The 19,723-nt window shown below is 39.8% G+C and overlaps 1 protein-coding gene across 1 annotated transcript; it reads right to left on the reverse strand.

Moving 5' to 3' along the window:
* Positions 1 to 1,727: 1,727 nt before the first annotated feature.
* Positions 1,728 to 5,977, reverse strand: LOC139708624 (sphingosine-1-phosphate phosphatase 2-like). The gene is made up of 4 exons (XM_071620564.1): positions 5,483 to 5,977; positions 3,758 to 3,904; positions 3,274 to 3,363; positions 1,728 to 2,498 (listed from the first exon to the last, which is right to left on the reverse strand). Exons 1-4 carry the CDS (start codon positions 5,975 to 5,977, stop codon positions 1,959 to 1,961), a joined length of 1,272 nt encoding a protein of 423 aa, XP_071476665.1. The 3' UTR covers positions 1,728 to 1,958.
* Positions 5,978 to 19,723: the final 13,746 nt, after the last annotated feature.

The raw sequence follows: 19,723 nt of genomic DNA on the forward strand, positions 1-19,723 counted from the left end.
ACAGCTTTGTCGCTGTACACAAGATATGGCATCTGGTTGGGCTAAGTATATGCATACTTTCTGTAAAATACCAATGTCATGTATTTAAACACTAGAAAACAATATAAATACACTTGTACCTTCAGTCAACCCTATCCAAGTGGTCATCTGCTTCCTGTGTGCAACTTTGGATAAATTTTGTGTAAAACGCCCTGTATTACGTGGTCTCTTAAATCATTTGTCCACTGGTAAGTATTTTTCTCACAGTTTGTTCTCCTACTCACTCACACCAAGTTAGTTTTGTTTCTGCTTGCATCCCTGCATCTCACATATGAGCCTTTTGCAGTCAATCAACTTTTGGTTTGTTTTGCTTTTTATATTTACTATAGCAGAACCTACACAGACCATTTTGACTATCAGTGCTTTGACAATGTTCAGAATACTTGCGAGTCTGAATCCATCATTGGCCACCAGTTTGCACAAATACATGACTACATCTAATTCGTTTGAACAGCTGATATACTTGGGTTTGACTAAATACACTGTACATATCAAACGTACAATACTACTTTGTGCACAATATATTTTCACATCTGGGAACCTTAAAAGAAAAGAAAAGAAAAATAGATGGAAGAGATGAGGAAGCAAAAAAAGCTGTCGGGCCAATCACCCTGTGGATAATGAAATTCCTACCCTGACAAAACAGCACCACATCAATATTTGCAATATACGTAATGATCATGAGTTTTCATGCCTTCCTATGGTTCTGCATATCAATATCTACAAAATAAAAGATGCTGAGAACTGAAGGTGGAAACACAATTTACACATCACCAACACAATTCAAGCTACACAAATTTATCAAAAGGAGAGTTATGAAATCTATGAGGTCTCCAAAGCTAGGATGATGTTAACATAGACAAAGCAGAAATTTTGCTACACTGTTTTGTACACTTCTCTGTACAAATAAACAGAGTCATCGTCATATTGGCAGAGGATGGATTCTACACAGAACTGGCTATGGCCTAATCAGATGATTCAACTGACAGAGTAGCGACAAAACAATACCACAATCTAAACAGACTGAAGTTTGACAAAAGGAATCTGAATTTGATTAAAATATAGGAATTCATGCACAGCTGCTACACTACTTGTTCAATGACTGAAATGCCTCTTTATACTAGCAGTGTCAAGGAGAAATAAGTAGCAATCAAATGACATGATGTAATAAGCATTCATTTATTTCTGCTCTTCTTCTTCTCCTCCTCGTCATGAATCATATACTGTAAAAGTGGAAATTTTCACGCATTTCGCGCAACCAGAAGCTAGCGTGAAAATAAAAGCACACAAATATTTTTGCATGCCATATGTTCCATTCAGCGATATTAAAAACAGGCAAACTCCATCTTACCCAGCCGAGCATGAAAAATAACTCGCGCAAAAATATCCACTTTTACAGTATTTGTTTGGTGGTCATTGCCTAGGACCAGCTGCTCCACTAAAACACTGCTGTCTCTATTAAAGTTTCATCTGGCTGGTCCATCAGCATACAGGTATCTGCACCCCATCCATTGATGCCATCCACGGGTGAGGATTGTAGATACCTCTGCAGCATCTCACCCCTTAATGAGCTCACATCACTGAATCTACAATGTCCGCAGGATTTACTCAAGAGCTTATGATTCATTCTGTTCTCCAAAAGCTGTTGCCTTCCTGTGAGACAGTTGTCCAATGTTATGCTTCTTTATAAGTGTAACTTTGTTGTTCTTTTCAATCAACACAAAACAATTCCAGGTACATTCTCCATAAACCTGTTTTTGCTGTACCCTGAATAAACTTAATCCGTGTGATAAATGAAAATAACAGAAATGGGTCAAGCACATGTGAACAGCATGAATAGTAGTGTAGAATGCCCTTTCTAAAATACTTTCACGATAGCATTTCCATCCCAAAATATATTTTCAGTATGAAGAAATATTTTACAAACCAACAAATTTAAATATGAATGGGGAAATTAAAAATACAGTAGCACTAATTGCAAAATATGTGATGTACTTGTACGGAATTTCTACCCACGCTTTTTTCTTTGTCTCCTCTGTAATCTTCTGTCCAGAGATCATAGACAGCAGCCCTAAAATGATAGTTTTAAATGTGAGATGAGCCAACCCCATCATTGTCACACCAATGAGTTCACGAACCATCATGGCAGCCACCTGATACAGACCAGGCCATTGAATCTGAGGAGGTGGCAGCTCTGTGTAAGGAGGAGGCATGTCAAAATGGTGAGCCAGCCAGATACTGGAGTAGATGCCAGTGGTTACCCCCATGATAACTATGGTATCGCCCCGTGTGCTACTCCAGCCATCTTGGGTTGGATAGATTGTGCCCAGGAAAAGGGCTGCCACTATGGAGACGAGAGGGGCAACAGGATGCGTTATCAGGAAGGTGTCCAGCTGCTCCAGAAATTGAAAGACGATGAACATGAGGATGGCCGTGAGAATGATCCCAACTATGATGTCCTGAAAGGTAATCATGAGATACAATAATATCGTGAATCACACCATGGTCTAATTTCAAAATCAACTAAAATGTGATCTATGATAACTATATTAAGGCATATATCAGCAAGAGTTTGTCTTACAAGTCAATCAATTTCATGAGATTCATGAAACTCATTGACTTCAAATGCTTACAAAACAAAGCACAAAAGCAATTTGAAATTCACAAACATGTAAAATATGCTACAAATTTGAACAATTTTGTCTGATTTTGAAGGAAATAATTTTAACCCATCATCTAAAAATTTACACATCTAATTTGCATCAATTCCACAAATACTGGTATTTTGTATCTAAAAAGAAACAAAACAAAATCGAACAACTCGTCTTTTTATTTAAGAAAAAAAATATCACACTTGCCTAGGTTACAATGTAGGGGCAGATCCTGGAATTCCGTTAAGGGGAGGCGCCTTTACAAAATTAAAAGGGAGCACACGCCACCCCCCCCCCCCCCATTTTTTCTCATGATTTCTTTTGTTTTAGCAAAAAATGATAAAGAGGGGGCAGGTGCCCAGTGCACTCCCCCACCCCCCTCTGGATCCGCAACTGCAAACCAAAGATTTGTGGGGAAGGGGAGCACTGAATTACCTGGTACACTAACAAAGAAATTGTACAAAATCAAATCTTGAAATGCAAACGTCATATAAAGTCACTATAATGATAGAACTGAATGCCATAGGTGAATACCACTTGGCATTTATTGATAGGTAGTGCAATGCCACTATCTTCCTCTTACCATTATATAATGCATTCCTTTATAGAGACGACTCAAGCACACCAAAAGAGTCCATGATGAAGCAAGAAGAATGCCAGCAATTGGGGAGTACTGTGGAAAATGGAGAAAAGGATGGATTGAGCACAGTAGATCTAAACTATGTTTGAAAAAAAAAACCCCACTAATTTAGTAAGCACAAGTCTTTCAACTGCAAATATGAAATGATTTTAAATGATACAAGAAAGGCATTGAATGGTGAATGATATGAGACACTGAGACACTTTAATTTTTTCAAAACTGTCTTTTCCTGTTATAAGTGTATTCTCATATGAAGAACAAAACTACATGTATTACAGTATGAGAGAAAACAAAACGTATCTATTAAAGGGCAAAAAATTATCCTCCTACCCCCCCCCCCCCCCCACCTCCACGTCTTAAAAATGAAGTCAAACTTTGAAAAGTCAATACAGAGCCCTGGATATATTAAATACTGTATTGGTCTTACCTCTACTTTGTCCCATGAGACCACTAGTATCGTAAAAGGCACCAATGTTCCTACCATGGCGTGAGTGGATGGCATACCATACTCCCGAAAATACCGCCTCTCTAGTGGTGCAACGGGAGGGGCAGATGGGCGCGGCCACTTGATGATCTGAATGGTTTAAAAAACAACACTCCATCTTCAATACTCATCATCTACATGTACAAATGTAAATGCAGTTCTGCATCATATTTTTCAATACAGATTCTACATGTACATGTATAATAATGTCACACCATTTAGCAGTTCATTACAGTACATCATTATTCTATACCTTTCAATTGGCACACATTTTCTACTAAAGAGGATGTGGGGTTGTTAACCGCAGCAGCGACCCCAATACGTACTGTGTACAGCGACCCATGCCGGGGTTATGGGGTTGTATGCTCATACTGCAGACAATGATATCACCACATCCAATTTGCATCTATTCTATGTCGTGTCCACTATCAACGTTCTATGAAGACACTTGGAAATGGAACTTGTGATTAGAGCATGGGGTGGACTTGAAACATTTCATGTGCATAATGCCACGTGTGATATATTGGTAATGCATTTGCTACATTGTAATCAATGCCACACTCACAGTACTTTCTTGCTAACAGTAGTTGTGGATGACTAGATGTCATTGAAAGTTAGTGATAACATGTGTGTTTCCTGTGGTAACCTGGTGATGTCCCAAGACTGGAAGTGGAAACTATCACTTTCTTACAGGAATCTCACAAGAAGCTAGCCCAACCCGACGCCATGCAAAGCACATGACACTTGTGTACAGCGACAGGGCTGTGTATAGTTAACAAAAAGTATGCAAGAAAACATTCACATGTACAAGTTTGTACATGTACACCAATCAAAACATGTCATACTAAATAGCTATTCCTAAACACTAGCTTCTACACATGTAATTCCTTTGACTGAAAGATCAGTCCATATCTTGTTGTTGGGGATATGTTCCATGGAGATTATGTCTGGCTTCACGGAATCCCATCATATTTGGAGGAGAGCCGTAAAGGTAAAAAAAAATAATAACAATTAAAAAGTACTGGACAGAAGAAACAGATTTTTCCGTCTACTGCTTCCTTATAGTTATATTGTGTACTGTAGAAACAGCTGTAAAGCACTCTTGCACAGCTTTGGCATTTGTCATGTGATGTGTGATGTCACTAGCAAATACCTACATGTAGATCTTTCAAATATTTCAAATGTGGAAAGTCTCAATTTTTAATACTTCCTGATTGAGAGAAGTGACACTGATCATTTTTATGCATTGATTCCTGAATAAAGAATTACAATTTGTCTCCCCTTTAGCTTTAGTACAGTCAGAGGTTTTCAAAATCTATGCTTTTGGCAGAATACATGCATCTGCATGGCCATGGCCCATGCCAGGATCTTTGACTTTGTGATGTAAAAAAAACGAAACAGGGTCTCTATAATATGTTCAATGGATGATATTCACATTCTTTGAGCTACAATGTAGTTTCAATCACAGCGGCATACAATAATAAAACTACACTGAAATTCTTGTGCACAATACAACCTGTTTAACTAATGAATAGATAGATCTACAAGTGGGTGCCTACAAGTGTTCTGCTACACCAGTTGAGATACAGCTGTAAATTAGATCCTACTCACTCATCCCCCGTTCACACCACACACTGTAACACAGTCATGGGAATGCTTTGTTGTTACCTCTTTGCTTGACTGCCCGATGTACATTAGCAGCCCCCACATTAGGGCAACTCTTCGAATAATCCATGGCGACAAGTTGAAGAACCAAAAGGGGTAGAAGGTGTAATAGAATATGTCATCTCCAAGGGCAGCACCAAAGGCGAAGAGGTAGTACCAGAACTTGTTGTGCACACGATAGCTCACTGGAATTTCCAGCGACGCTGTAGGCTTCCCCAGCTGTACTTCTCGCGGGGAACCCCGGGCATGCTGTTCTTCTGAAGATGCGCTGAGTACTGTTTCCCCGTAAACTTGACGTCGCGATACGTCTGAACCGTTTTCTCGTATACCTTGACCCTTAGCAATATTATTTCTTTGTTGCGAATTTGCTGTAATGCCATTGATGCAATCGTTTTCATGGACACATTCTAGGCCAAAATACAGCTGAATATTTGCAACCGTTTCGGCATTGTAGACCCACCTACTTCCAAGCCACCTACTTCCATCCCACCACCCCATGATTACTTGTGCTCAATTAAAGCGTATATAAAGAGTGAGATGACCTGCAGCTGCATGCGCATGCGCATCATGCATGCAAAGAGTATTGACCGCAGCCATAGTGGGTGTATCAGCCGACCCCCCTGCTCTCCCCCACCCCCGGGCGCGTTTTTTTTTTTTAAGACGGCACAGATTGGGGCATGGCGCGTGTTAAACCTATGGGAAAAACGTTGGGTTAGGGTTTTTGGTTATGGTTAGGGTTAGGGTTAGGGTTAGGGTTGGGGTTAGGGTTAGGGTTAGGGTTAGGGTTGGGGTTAGGGTTAGGGTTAGGGTTAGGGTTAGGGTTTGATGGTTAGGGTTAGGATTAGGATTAGGGTTAGGTTTAGGGATAGGGTCCCCGATAACTATACACAGCCCAGTCGCTGTACATGGTACGTCGCGTAACAGTGTCTGGTCGGGCTAGGTCCCCGATAGATTTTTAGTTTCCCCAATCTGTGCCGTCTAAAAAAAACACGCACCCCGGGCAACATGTTTATCACGCACTTGTAACAAAGGTTCGCGCACTAGCAAGCATTCGCGCACTCAGTACGAGACGCCCATTGGCTAAAGCAGTTTTTCATTCTGCGCGCGTTGTAGGGAGAGGGGTGGAGGAGTGCGGAGGGGGGGGGGGGTCGGCTGATACACCCACTACGGCTGCGCCCATGCCAAAAATACACATAGCGCGTCACAGAATCGGTCATAAAGCTTTAGATTTTGACGCGCGGACGTGTGAGCCGACGCTTGCGCTGGACGTTCTCCTCTCCCTGCGTCGTGTGGAAAAGTAGCTTTAGATTACGCTGGGACGCAACCACTCAACTGGGCTTGTCAACCGGCTCATCCGTATAAAACGGTTGCGTGTGGGGGCTCGAAGTCGCCAGTATAAGGTCTTATCGACCTAAAGTTATGAAGTCTTTTTTTTAACCTCTTTTCTTTTTCATATTTATCTCGGTGATCCATCTTGTGCCGCTCGTGTGCTGATATCCTTCAACTCCTCTTTCTTCTCGCCTTTTCCCTGTCTTTTCCTGTTCTCAGGTCTCTTTCTGTTTCTCCTTCCAAGATAATTCCTTCTTTTCCTTCACTCTGTTGGTTTTCTCTCCCCCCCTTTCTCTTTAACAAGAGAGCTTACTTGTGTTTGTCCCAGTCTGTTTGTAAGATTGTTTGTATAAGCAGGCCTTTGTATGTGTGTGTGTACGTTGTTGTTTTTTTTTTCATATCCAAGCAACTCACTTTCTTGGTGTTCTCTGATTATGTTGTCCATGAGAAGACTGCAGAATACAAGCTTGGCTTTTCAGCACGTCTCCTCCATTTCCTGCAACTTTAACTTTAATTCTATTTCATTTGTGATGCGTAGTATTGTTAATTTCACGTATTTTTCTTCGTTACTATACTTTGTATTGATGTTGGTTTATTTTGTGTATGTAAATGTTTTGCATTGTTGGAAATGGAAATGAAATAAATGAAAGGAAATTAAATGAAAGTTTTAGCCTAGTTGGCAAAGACATCATCGAAAAAAGCGGAAATTACATGACAGCAAAGGTGGACAGGCAGTTATAGGGAGGAAGACATAAAATTATGTAGAGGGCGCTGGACTTCTCCCTCTGCGATGTTGACACGACATTTCTTTGCTCTGCGATAATCGCTATACAGTCTTAATTTCTCCATAGGCCTTATAGGGTTAAGGTTAGGGTTGTGTTGGGGGTTAGTTTTGAATGAGGATTAAATAGGATAAGGGTTAAAGGAGCAGCCCATGACCACAACTGTTATAGTGTGTGTGGGTGAGGGCATACTGGAAAGAGAGATGCACATTCGTGAAAAGGGGTAGCAAAAAAAAATAATGGAAATAATTTCTATATATAAAAGGAAACAGAACGTGTAATGACAGCAAAAGAAGATTTGGTTTTAAATGAAGATTAGGATTAGGGTTATGTTTGTGGGTAGATTTATGCTTGGCCTATGGGTTAGCTTGCCAATATTTCGTGGGAGCAATGGAAACCGGGCAGTGGAACAAAAAACAAAGGACCAGCCCATATACCACAGTTTTTATAATGGGGGGGGGGGGGGGGGGGGGCGAGGGCATACTTGAAAGGCAAGAAGGTGCGGTAGCGAGATACACATCCATGAAAAGAGGTAGTAAAAACATAATGAAAATAATTTTTATATAAAAGCAAACAGAAAGTGTAATGACAGCAAAAGAGGCACACGCATGATGGAGAAAGACCAAACACTTCGATGGCGTCGATGGGAGGGCCTTCAGCCCATCAGTTGACGGGAACAGCGTAACCTTGTACTCCGGCAGGCCCTACAGGAGTTATAAGCAGATAACATCTGTTGTCCTATCCACTTGACTTCCTAAAATCAATCTGTTTTCAAACAATAAATTCGAAGTGTAAATGAAGTGAGTTGAAAATAAAAAAAAAGTATAAGTTTTGTTGATTTTAAATGAAAAAAAAATATTGAGTGAAACCCCCTCCCATACTGCCCACTAAGCAGAGTTCTTGTAAAATAATAAGAAAACATTACTAAAAGCTAAATCCTCACCTCGACCAGAACTGTACACACCCTTTAAGGTCAATATCTTTACGAACGGATTATAGACATGGTCCTCCTGTATACATTTTTCTGGGCTTTCTTTTCCGATCTCATGTCAAATGAAAACGATGTACACCTCCTACACAAACATAAACACATACACACACAAACACAAACACACACGCACAAGCAAATAAACAAAATTAATGTGCAGAAAGAATGTGACAAGCAGGCCACGAAATATCGTGGGGTTTTTTTCGCCAACATACCATATGGGAATACTACTCAGAGTTCACAAAACAAATAGTGCAGGACTGCAGGTACATGCTTTTGGAAAACAAAATTTAATGACAGGCCCTAAAGTCCACATTGTGGAGTGATAGTTGCAAAGGGATTTGTAGGAATCCAACACGCTTTCTACACAGTGCACACCCTTCCGCCAATTTTTTTTTCAGACACACCAATTTTATATTTCTGTCTCTTTGCTGCTGCATACGTTGCTCGAGGTTAACAACTTAAATAGATCCTTGGCGAATGAGCTTCATAGTGGGGGTTCAAGTTACTGGATAAAATAACGCACATCCATTTTATTTTGCTATCATTGACAATGTAGAAACCAATTAAAGCATGTTCTTTGGCAGTGAATTGTCTCCAAAATAATCTATCCAGAAAATTTTGTCTCGTATTGGGGCACTAAGTATTTTGAATCCGCTCAGTCACAATGCACACTAATTTTCCGAAAGTTATGACCGAGAAAAAAAAAACCCGCAAAACAAGACCATAGCAACAAGGACAATTTAAAGTACAACTGAAGAGAAAAGTGATGTATGTACTGGCCTATATTTATTTCATTAGACACCATGTACTAGCACTCGAGCAGGCGTTTCAACATAATTGTGTACTTCGTCCCTTAATAAGAGCAGGCCTACGTGCTCACACTGGAGCGAAAACGACAGTCTCTCATTTTAGAGCGGCCATGTTTGGGGAATTCGCTACTGTGCAACTGAACTCTCAACACCAAGGTAAGTGCTTGTCTTCATCTGAACGACTTTTGACATTTCATAAAGGGTATTAATTTCTGTATCCTGTGCTCACAAGACGATAAAGATACGTAATGTTACAAAGTTAAACTAAGCATCATTTTCACAGGGGATAATAGGGGCTAAATATTGCTGGTCTTCAACCAGTGTTGATTTTTTATTTTTGACACCTACAACAAAGAACGTACTATTCATTCTTTGCTGAGCGTTGTGCTGGAAAGTTGTGCTGGAAAGTGCTGGAAAGTCACGTGAAAGTCGGAATGAAAGTGTCATCTTGTCAATAAGTACTGGTAATGGATGTCATAGCGATTACAGTAGATTCTAAAGTGTCCCTGCATGTCAATGTCGTATCGTTCCCAAGACATAAGGACCTATAATAGTTATATTCTCTTTAAGAGCCTGTCATTGTGCCAATGTTATAAAATCATTACTGCGTTCGAGTATTAAAAAATCATGAATCATGATCATTCTGAAAGTAAAGTCATTATATGTGAGTCTTCTGTTGTTTAGTGTAAAGATTGGTCGAGCTATTTAAACGCAGTTCGCTCGATCATGCCATTATGCCATGGTATAGAGAGAGGTAAGGTTTTTAAGCAATCTGGCAGCAATCGACCCAATGATTTATTTCATTCAGAGTAGTAACTGCAGTAAGTTTTGCGATGCCACAAATCATAATAATGTAGACAATGTGCATGTCATAACATTGTATTGTATTATTGAAGTAAATTTAAAGAAAAAATACGTATATCATCACACCTGGGACAAAATATGTGTCGGGGGTAAACTGTCAGAGGTAACATTTACTTCTGTTGAATTTATCGTTTTAATGCCGAATAACTAATGCCCAATTCCAGAATCATGTATATGTATGTATATGTCGAATTATAGAGCCTATTATATATATATATATATATATATATATATATATATATATATATACATGTATATGTATATAGGCCTATATATATATGTCGAATTATAGAGCCTATTATACATACATATATAAAGATGCCTAATATGCTCTGCTTTACAGCATTGAGCACTTTTCGACCCTCAACAAACCATATATTCCCGACAGATATATACCCAACGGATATATATGTATATATATATATTATATATATATATATATATATATATATATATATATATATATATTGGAAACTTTGAGCAAAGAAAATGGGTTTCCAACGGGATTCGAATCCGAGACCTCCGGATTGCTAGACCGGTGCTCTACCGACTGAGCTACAGAAAGCCCTAGATCGGTTCTGGTCCCATAACTCTTGATTCTCTTTGCTCCTGTGGTCAGAAGCTGTAGTGTGTGTATGTGTGCCACGCACACACATAAACCCAAAGGATGTAAATCAACTTTTGGATACACATACACACACTATAGCTTCTGACCACACGAGTAAGGAAAATCAAGGGTTGTAGTGGGGGCAAACACCGAACTCGGGCTTTCTGTATCTCAGTCGGTAGAGCAGCGGTCTAGCAATCCGGAGGTTTCGGGTTCGAATCCCGATGGAAACCCATTTTCTTTGCTCAAAGTTTTCACTATTCATCATTTGTTTCTGGTCAGTTTTCCCTTTCTTTGTTTATATGTATACACAAATGTATTATGTTAACTTGTTGTCACATTACTATATTAAAAGTCCCCCTGTGATTTTTTTTTTTTTTTTTGGGGGGGGGGGTTCGTATCATAAGAAACAACATTTCATAGGTGAACCCCTAGAAATCTCCTGCAATCAATGCCAAAATAGATGGCGTGGTCAAAATGACTTACATTATTTTGGCTCATATTGCTCTTTTAAATTTTGATCAGCTCTATAATAGTATGGTGTTGAGGAAGAGAGGTTTGTCGTTATGTCACATAGTAATATTCCACACACACAAAAAAAGATCATAACAAAGAATATTAAAGGCCTACTTCTTTTTCATAAGAACGTTTAGTTACTGAAACTTAGTCACTGTGAGTAAAGGGCTTTTTACACTTGTGTTTCTTAACCCCGGACTTTCTCTGACCCAGGACTATCGTTAGTCCCGTACCATTTTTTTCAGCTTTTTACACTCGCCAATTAGTCCCGTACTATCTCTTGTCCGGGGCTAAGGAGAAAACTGACCTTTTTACACTCGTATTTCTTAGCCCCGGACTTTCCAAACCACATGAATATTCATAATTACGCTGTGTACTGTACACGTACACGCACGCACCGGCAGCACTTTGATTACCTCGTTTCTGATTGGTCAGTGAGGGTCGGACTTCGTCTCCGTCGCTTAGCCCAGGATTATTTTTTCGTTCTGTTTACACTCACTTGCTTGGCACCGCAATTGCGGTGCTAACCCCTGCTATTTTGCAGGGCCAGATAGTACCGTACTATCGGTGGGGCTAGCCCACTTTGGCAAAAACGAGTGTAAACAGAAAGTGGGCTAAGGATAGTCCCGTACCAACGGTGGGGCTAAGCCCCCCCCCCCCCCCCTTAGCCCCACCGTTGGTCCGGGGCTAAGCAAAATTTTACAAGTGTAAAAAGCCCTTAAGTGTAGTTACTGTCGTTACTAAAATCAGAAACTGCAAGTCACTGTCAGAGAACTTGCTCCGAAGTATTCATGGATCATTGAGACATTGGAAATGTTCCAACACAAGCAAGCATTATACGTAGAGGTCAATAAGTGTTCGACGTGTTAAATTCTAAGTGATCATATTTATGTCACACAAGCATGTAGGGGAGACCGGGTCTAGTTGTTACAATTTTCACATTTTTAGGTCTGTACAAAAAACGAATAGACGAATCGGCTTCATTTTTGCTTTGAGGATACCTTATTTCCTCCTTTGATTAAAAACAGTACAAACTTTGGAAGTCCAGATAATATAAACAAGATATTACGTAATCAATAAACACAAGATTTTGTAACAACTTTCCGCGATGTTGGGGTAAGTTGTTACAGCACATGGGGTACTTTGTTACACCGTAGAAAGTCAACTCAAATCGGGTAATGCAGATCTGACGTGTTAGGTAATTCTTAATATTAACCTGTCTGGGTGTGCATGTTAGCCTATGCTGGGGTGTATGAATGTGTTGGGTGTGTGTGTGTGTGTGTGTGTGTGTGTGTGTGTATGTGTGTGTGTGTGTGTGTTTGTGTGTGTGTGTCTGTGTGTGTGTGTGTGTATAACCATAAATTCAATTGAAAGTGCATTGGGGTAAGTTGTTACACCACTCGATTCTCCAGACGGGTCAAGTTGTTGTAACAACTTGACCCAGTGCGTTTTCAAAAACTTTTCACACGTGTGGCCAATAAACAATCAAACATCACGTGTTGCTACTTTCACCAAAAGACAGCCAAAACACGCTTCTTTCAACCACATACTCATCACTTACTGGAGAAGAATGGATTTGGTGTAATAAAGAAAAATCGAATTTTTCAAAATTTTACTCGGAGAGGTAAAAAAGTGTTTTTTTGACCTACCTTCTACATGTGACGTCCAGGCAACGCCAGATTTCGCATGCAGGGATCGTTGGCTATGCTTTTTGATTTGATATTACTTGTAACGCCCCTCTTTTGATGATGATAGAGAAAATGACAGTGTAACAACTTGCCCGTGTAACAACTAGACCCGGTCTCCCCTACATTTCAGTAATAATTGGCTATACCGAGAGCTCGTAAATCCGAAAATGATATAAAGTTTGTTATTCCAAAGGTTCGTTAACCCATGAATGAAAGAAAAAGAATCGTAATTTCGTAATTCTGAAGATTTGTTGGTATACGCACCGTCTTTACATTTTCGGTTTAACGAACCTTATTTCAGCTGTACCACAAGTTTTTCCGTAGCGCATAAGATGTCTTGCCTTGGTATCGACATGCAGTACTGCCCTGTGAACATCCACGAATGGATAATGCTCATTATAAAATGGGTTCAAGAATGTAGCCAATAGGAAGCGCTGAAATGAGTCACGGGTGCTTTGGTTATTCTAGTCCCATTGCACTGCGTGTTAAATCCTATATAAAATGGGTTGAAGAATGTAGCCAATTGGAAGAGCTGAAATGAGTCACGTGTGCGTGCATTAATTTTTACTATCATGCACGGCCTTGCAAAAAAGCGTAAAGTCACTGACGTCACAATGTTTACATAGCAGTGCGCACTTAATCAGTTGTTACAAGTGCGTCGCGCGCTACCATACGCGCTGTCAATCCTGTAAACAACTTCTCGTTCGGGCTGCCAGCCGGCCTTTCTTGTGCACAACAATCATGTGGCGTACGTATACGCTTATACATACAGTACTTACATGTGCGGGATTTCCGAGTGCGACGTGCGTAAATGTTTGGGACGAACATCCTCGGACGTCTTGACCCACAAAGGTACGTGAAAAACGCTGACAAATGCTGTTAGTTTTCGAATTTTCGACCCATTTTATAAAACAAATGATGCACAGGATTATTTCGTGGCGTTAGTGGAGGCGTAGCTCACTCTCGCGGGTATTTACAATGTAGTGCATGTTTCACAATTGTAAATACCCTCGAGTGCACTATACGCCTACACTAACGCACTCTATCCTGTGCATCATTTGTATATTGCCGATCGTCTGTGCGCGCGGCGGCTCCTTTGAATTGCATGCATAAGCGCTGTCAATCCTGTAAACAACTTCTAGTTCGGGCTGCCGGCCGGCCGGCCGGCCTTTCTTCCCTTGTGCATAATAATGTGTGGCGTACGTATACTCTTATACGTACAGTACAGTAGACCAAGCATTGTGGGACCGGACGCGTACATGGAGTCACTTTGAATAGGGCAAATCCAACGATAAATAGCAGGTTAATTCTCACGCCGTTTTAAAAGTATGTTGTCTAGTAGGCCTATGGAGTCTATATCAAGTCTTTAAGGTAAAGGGTGCATATTCTATGTAAAATAAGTAAGTTTTCACGCGGGAACTTAAGTGTCCGGAAACCCAACCCCCCATCATACTTATATGTGCGGGATTTCCGAGTGCGACGAGCGTAAATGTTTGGGACGAACATCTTCGGACGTCATGACCCACAAAGGTACGTGAAAAACGCTGAAAAATGCTGTTAGTTTTCGAATTTTCGACCCATTTTATAAAACAAATGATGCACAGAATTATTTCGTGGCGTTAGTGGAGATGCAGCTCACTCTCGGGTATTTACAATGTAGTGCAACATGCACTCGGCTTCGCCTCACCGAGTGCATGTTTCACAATTGTAAATACCCTCGAGTGCGCTATACGCCTCCACCATAGAGATATATATTAGTACCGTGGTATACATCTCTATGGCCTCCACTCAGTAACGCACTCTATCCTGTGCATCATTTGTATACCAAAGCACGAAATCATTCGTGTGAAGCAGTTTCGTATGTCTGTTTTCACCGAAATTTTAATAGTGTGTGTTCGATATATGCCACCCCAGAGAGGTATTTCACAGTGTATTTTCGGTCATCATAAGCGTGTAACTTCGCAGTACAATAATCACACATGTACAATAATCACACATGAAAGTGCCGGGTTTTTTTTTTTTTTTGGTGAGATCAGTAAATTGAATAACAATTGATAACATCATTTTAATTGATAACATCACTTTGTTAATGTCATTTCCCTAAGATGGGTAAAAAAAACAAGCATCGACGTCGAAAAACATCGGGTGGCTCGGGAACGACTCATTCTGACCAACACTCGACCAAAGAGGAACACGAGGCAGCTCGGCCACCTTTGGACTCTCCGCAAGTACAGCTGGGTAATACGGCAATTGTAAAATGATTCTTAAATACATGTAAAAATGATCGGCAGATTTTAGTGCGTGCAATCATTATAGACGGAATATTAACATCTCTGTATGACTTGTATTCGTCTGTAGATGCACACGAAAGCTATTTACAAAACTAACACACACCTTGTACGACGATTCTATGTAGAACCGCACTCTCTGATGAACTCTATACTGTAGGCCCTACAAGGATGACTCTCACTTACCATAAGATGAGCAAACAAAACGTCAGTTTTAAAACTGACATTCATTTTGCCAGACAACACTCGGATTTCGGATCAAGGTGTAGCAGTACACGAACAGTTTTGTGTGTACTTGTGTGTGTGTGTGTGTGTGTGTGTGTGTGCGTTGTGGTTGTTGTTAGGTGATCCGAGTATCCTCTCGGATCACCTTCTGTATCTGTACGGATTCTTTCTTCTTCTTCTTCTTCTTCTTTCTTTATTTCTGGACAAATTTTGTGTATCGATTAGCTCAGAAAGTATTCTTCCTATCAATTTCAAACTTATACCATATATGTATCATGTCCCAAAGACGACGGGTCTAATAAATTCATAGTGATCAGTCGACCGTGACGTCACTATGACGTCATTATATGAAAACACATTCTCAATCATATCTCATCAATGGAATGGAATTTTTCAATGAAATTTACGTCACATATATTTCAAGTTATGCGCATTCTACTCATATTCTCAAAATTCATATTTTCTCTTAAATCGCGCGCGTACGCGCGCGTTGAAATATTTGTATGCTTAAATCGACCTCAATTTTTTTTTTTGCACACGTTTCAGACCATTTGGAGCATTTTGGGAAAAATTGAAAAAATTGGACGGACGCGTACGCGTACGCACATATACGCACGCACAGCTCATATGCAATAGAAATTTCCCGTTTTTTTACACTTATCGGATGCCTGAAATGTCAAAGAATATTTCTACCAAGTTTCAGGTCAATCCGACTCAATATGACGTCATACGGGCCCGTCAAAGTTGAAATTCCGCGCGTGCGTCAATGGGGATACACAGTGCAACAATGCCAAAAAACTGCCAATTTTAAATCCGATTTTACTCGTCAGGATGGACGGTGACCCCCCATTTTCTTTACATATTCTGAAAGCTGATGAGTTGTACATGTCATTTCATGGGTTGGCGATACTGAAAAAATGATTAAAAGATATCAAATTTCTTAATAAAGTAAAAAAAATAAATTTTCAAAATGACGTCATCAAATTGCAAGTTCACTCAAGCGTATCTCATTTATCCTTTGCCGATTTTCACCCAAATGTTAGCATGTTGTAGCTTATGAAATGGTCTTCCATAAATATATTAACACAATTTTAATTGGATGACGGCATCACCTCGTAAAAATGGATTGAATGTAACCTTGTCAAATTTGACCAGTTTACGTGTTATCTCTATGGGAGTGCAGTTTTTCTGGAAATGAAAATTGACATGACTATCTTTATCGAGCACTAGCTCCGTTATGCTCTGGTGAATTTCTCCCAGATTTTAATATGTTGTAGCTGAGACTTTGGGCTATCATAAATGTGCCCTCCATTTTTCATTTGATGTCGGGATCACGTCCAAAAATTTGGTTGAAATTAAAGCTTATCTTCGATGTATTGAGATATTCCTTTCTTTTTGCAACTTTCTTTGCAATAACTCAAGAAAAACAAGCCATATCAGCCCAATATATTGCACATGTGTAGTTCATTTCACGTACATTATTTCATAAAATAACAACTACTTGATCGGACACCATCTTGGGTATGTAAATTAGGATCAAAGGTCATAAATGTTTTATCTTGTATCTTGGTGAATACATGTCCTATCTTTCCCATATTTTGCACACGCAAAGACCATGTTACAAGAATCATTTAACAAAATAATCACTTTTTGCTCAGATGCCATCTTGTCTGTGCAAAGTGGGGTCAAAGGTCATATGTACTTTTTTTCTCTATCTTCGTTATGACGTGTTATCTCTATGGGAGGGAATTTTTCTAGATGTGAAAATTGACATGGTTGCCTTTATCGAGCACTAGCTCACTTACCCTTCAGTGAATTTCTCCCAGATTTTAAAATGTTGTAGCTGAGACTTTGGGCTATCGTAATGTGTAATTTGTTTCTTCATACGACGTCGGCATCATGTCAAAAAAACTTGGTTGAAATTAAAGCTTATTTTCGATGTTTTATGATATTTCTTTTTTTCTGAAAATTTCTTTGCAATAACTCAAGAAAAACAGCCTTTATCACCCCCATATTTTGCACATTTTTAGTTCATGTCACGTAAATTATTTCATAAAATAACAACTACTTGATCGGACACCATCTTGGGTAGGTAAATTAAGGTCAAAGGTCACAAATTGTTCATCCTGTATCTTGGTGAATACATGTCCTGTCTTTCCCATATTTTGCAAACGCAAAGGGCATGTTACAATAATCACTTCACTAAATAACCACTTTTTGCTCAGATGCCATCTTGGGTGTGCAAAGTGGGGTCAAAGGTCAAATATACTTCATTCTATATCTTCGTTAGTGTATACGGAATTCGGTACCAAAGATGGCAAGTCTGACTTCCTTTTCTAAATGAGAATCCAAACATCACACGGCCAATGTCTCCTCGACACAAATGAAACCGGTATGGTCATGCCTATTGGGATCAGGACTCAAATCATTGATTTTCGAATAGATCGGATCACCTAATTTGTCAGTGTTGACAAATTCCGGTTCTAGTTGTTGTTGTTGTTGTTCATTTTCCATCTGTGAAGATGGCTGGATAGCCCATATTCAGCTACACTAAGCTGGTCTTCCATGGGGTCCAGTTGGATGTGGGGTGGGACCACTTCACCGGGTTAGACACCCTGCTCTTTTCGATGAATGAATGAAGCGGGATCTTTTACGTGCATGAGCTGTGACTCTCTCATACACGGGACCTCCATTTTATGTCCTATCCGAGGGACAGAGTGTTTTGCCTCTTGCTAGAGGGGACGGTATGTTTACACACAACATTGCTCAGTCCAGACTCGGGTTCGAACCCGGGCCGCGTGATCGTGAGGCAGACGCGCCTCATGTGTGTGTGTGTATGTGTGTGTGTCTATGAGTGTCTATCATTATCGGCATTTTAAAGGTATAGAAAAAAACGAAATATGCTTCCACTTGTAACTTGTAAATGAACAACGAAAATATAAGAGCTGACATTGTTTAGGGACCCGCGTCAAGCTTCAGAGAGGGTCACATGACTATACAGGCGATTATGATTTGATTTCGTCAATAAGTATAAGGACAACTATGTTCCACGAATCACGTTCGGTACACCCCTCCCCCCCCCCCATATTATGAGAAAATTACCTTTGTTCTGAAAGCGTTGCGTCTTTTTAGCATTGGGAATCTTTCGGAAACTACAATATAACAAGTTAATTTATATACCAAATTTGCCGATAGCGGCCTTTGTGCGGGCAAGCAACGTAGTAATAATTGGCATATCATGTATAGTTCAGACATCGCTCATCCTGTTCATGTTACAAACATCTTAGATACATTGAAATGTCATGTGATCCTCTCTAAAGCTTCAAGCGGGTCCCAAATAGGTTAACATCTTGGTCTATGTCACAAAACGGCCTTCGATGTAAATACCTATCAAGCTTTCAATCTAGTGAAGGCAAAGTTGTTATTGGGGGGGGGGGGTTTAAGTTACAACGGGGAAAAAAATCTATTTCAAAGTGACGCAATTCAATGTTGAAAGTGGAGAAAAATGAAAACGGATACAGGAGATTAAATTTTGTTGGGTATTTCAATGATTCTGTGCTTTTAATCTCCAGGGAACTTCATTCATCTCATCTCCATCCCAAATGCATGTTATGATTGTCCGTCTCTGTCTTGTGATCTGATTATTTCAACAATACAGTAAAGACAAAACCACAATTTACCTCACACTATGCCTATTTCGATGAAATTTCTACCAGCTTGTCTATTTTATTTTGCTCTATTCATCAAAGTCAACTTGGGTATTATGTGGTGTGGAGCTGCATTTTTGATAACGATTCTCATGGGGGGGGGGGGGAACACCACAACAAAACTAGTAAAATGTGCAATGGAAAAATGCGAGGGATGAGAGCTTAAATTTTTTTTTTTCAACTGATAAATCGAAATTGGTAAACAAACAGTAATTTTTAAAAGATTATACAAAGAACTTTCATAGCCCAGAGCTTTCGGGAACCAAATATGCCGTACGCTATGATAATAAAATGAGGATGACAATAATATCGGGAGCAACGGGTGACATATTATTAGACGGGAACATTCTTACCCAGCACCAGTAAGTTTTAAATCCCGAACAAATCGTTGATGCATCTTGCAAAGGCCATTTACAATCAGTTTTGAGACCTGCTGAA

This window comes from Diadema antillarum, unplaced genomic scaffold, assembly GCF_040938485.1.
Source record: "Diadema antillarum isolate AM-2024a unplaced genomic scaffold, OU_Dant_1.0 seq00001356_RagTag, whole genome shotgun sequence".
NCBI lineage: Eukaryota > Metazoa > Echinodermata > Echinoidea > Diadematoida > Diadematidae > Diadema > Diadema antillarum.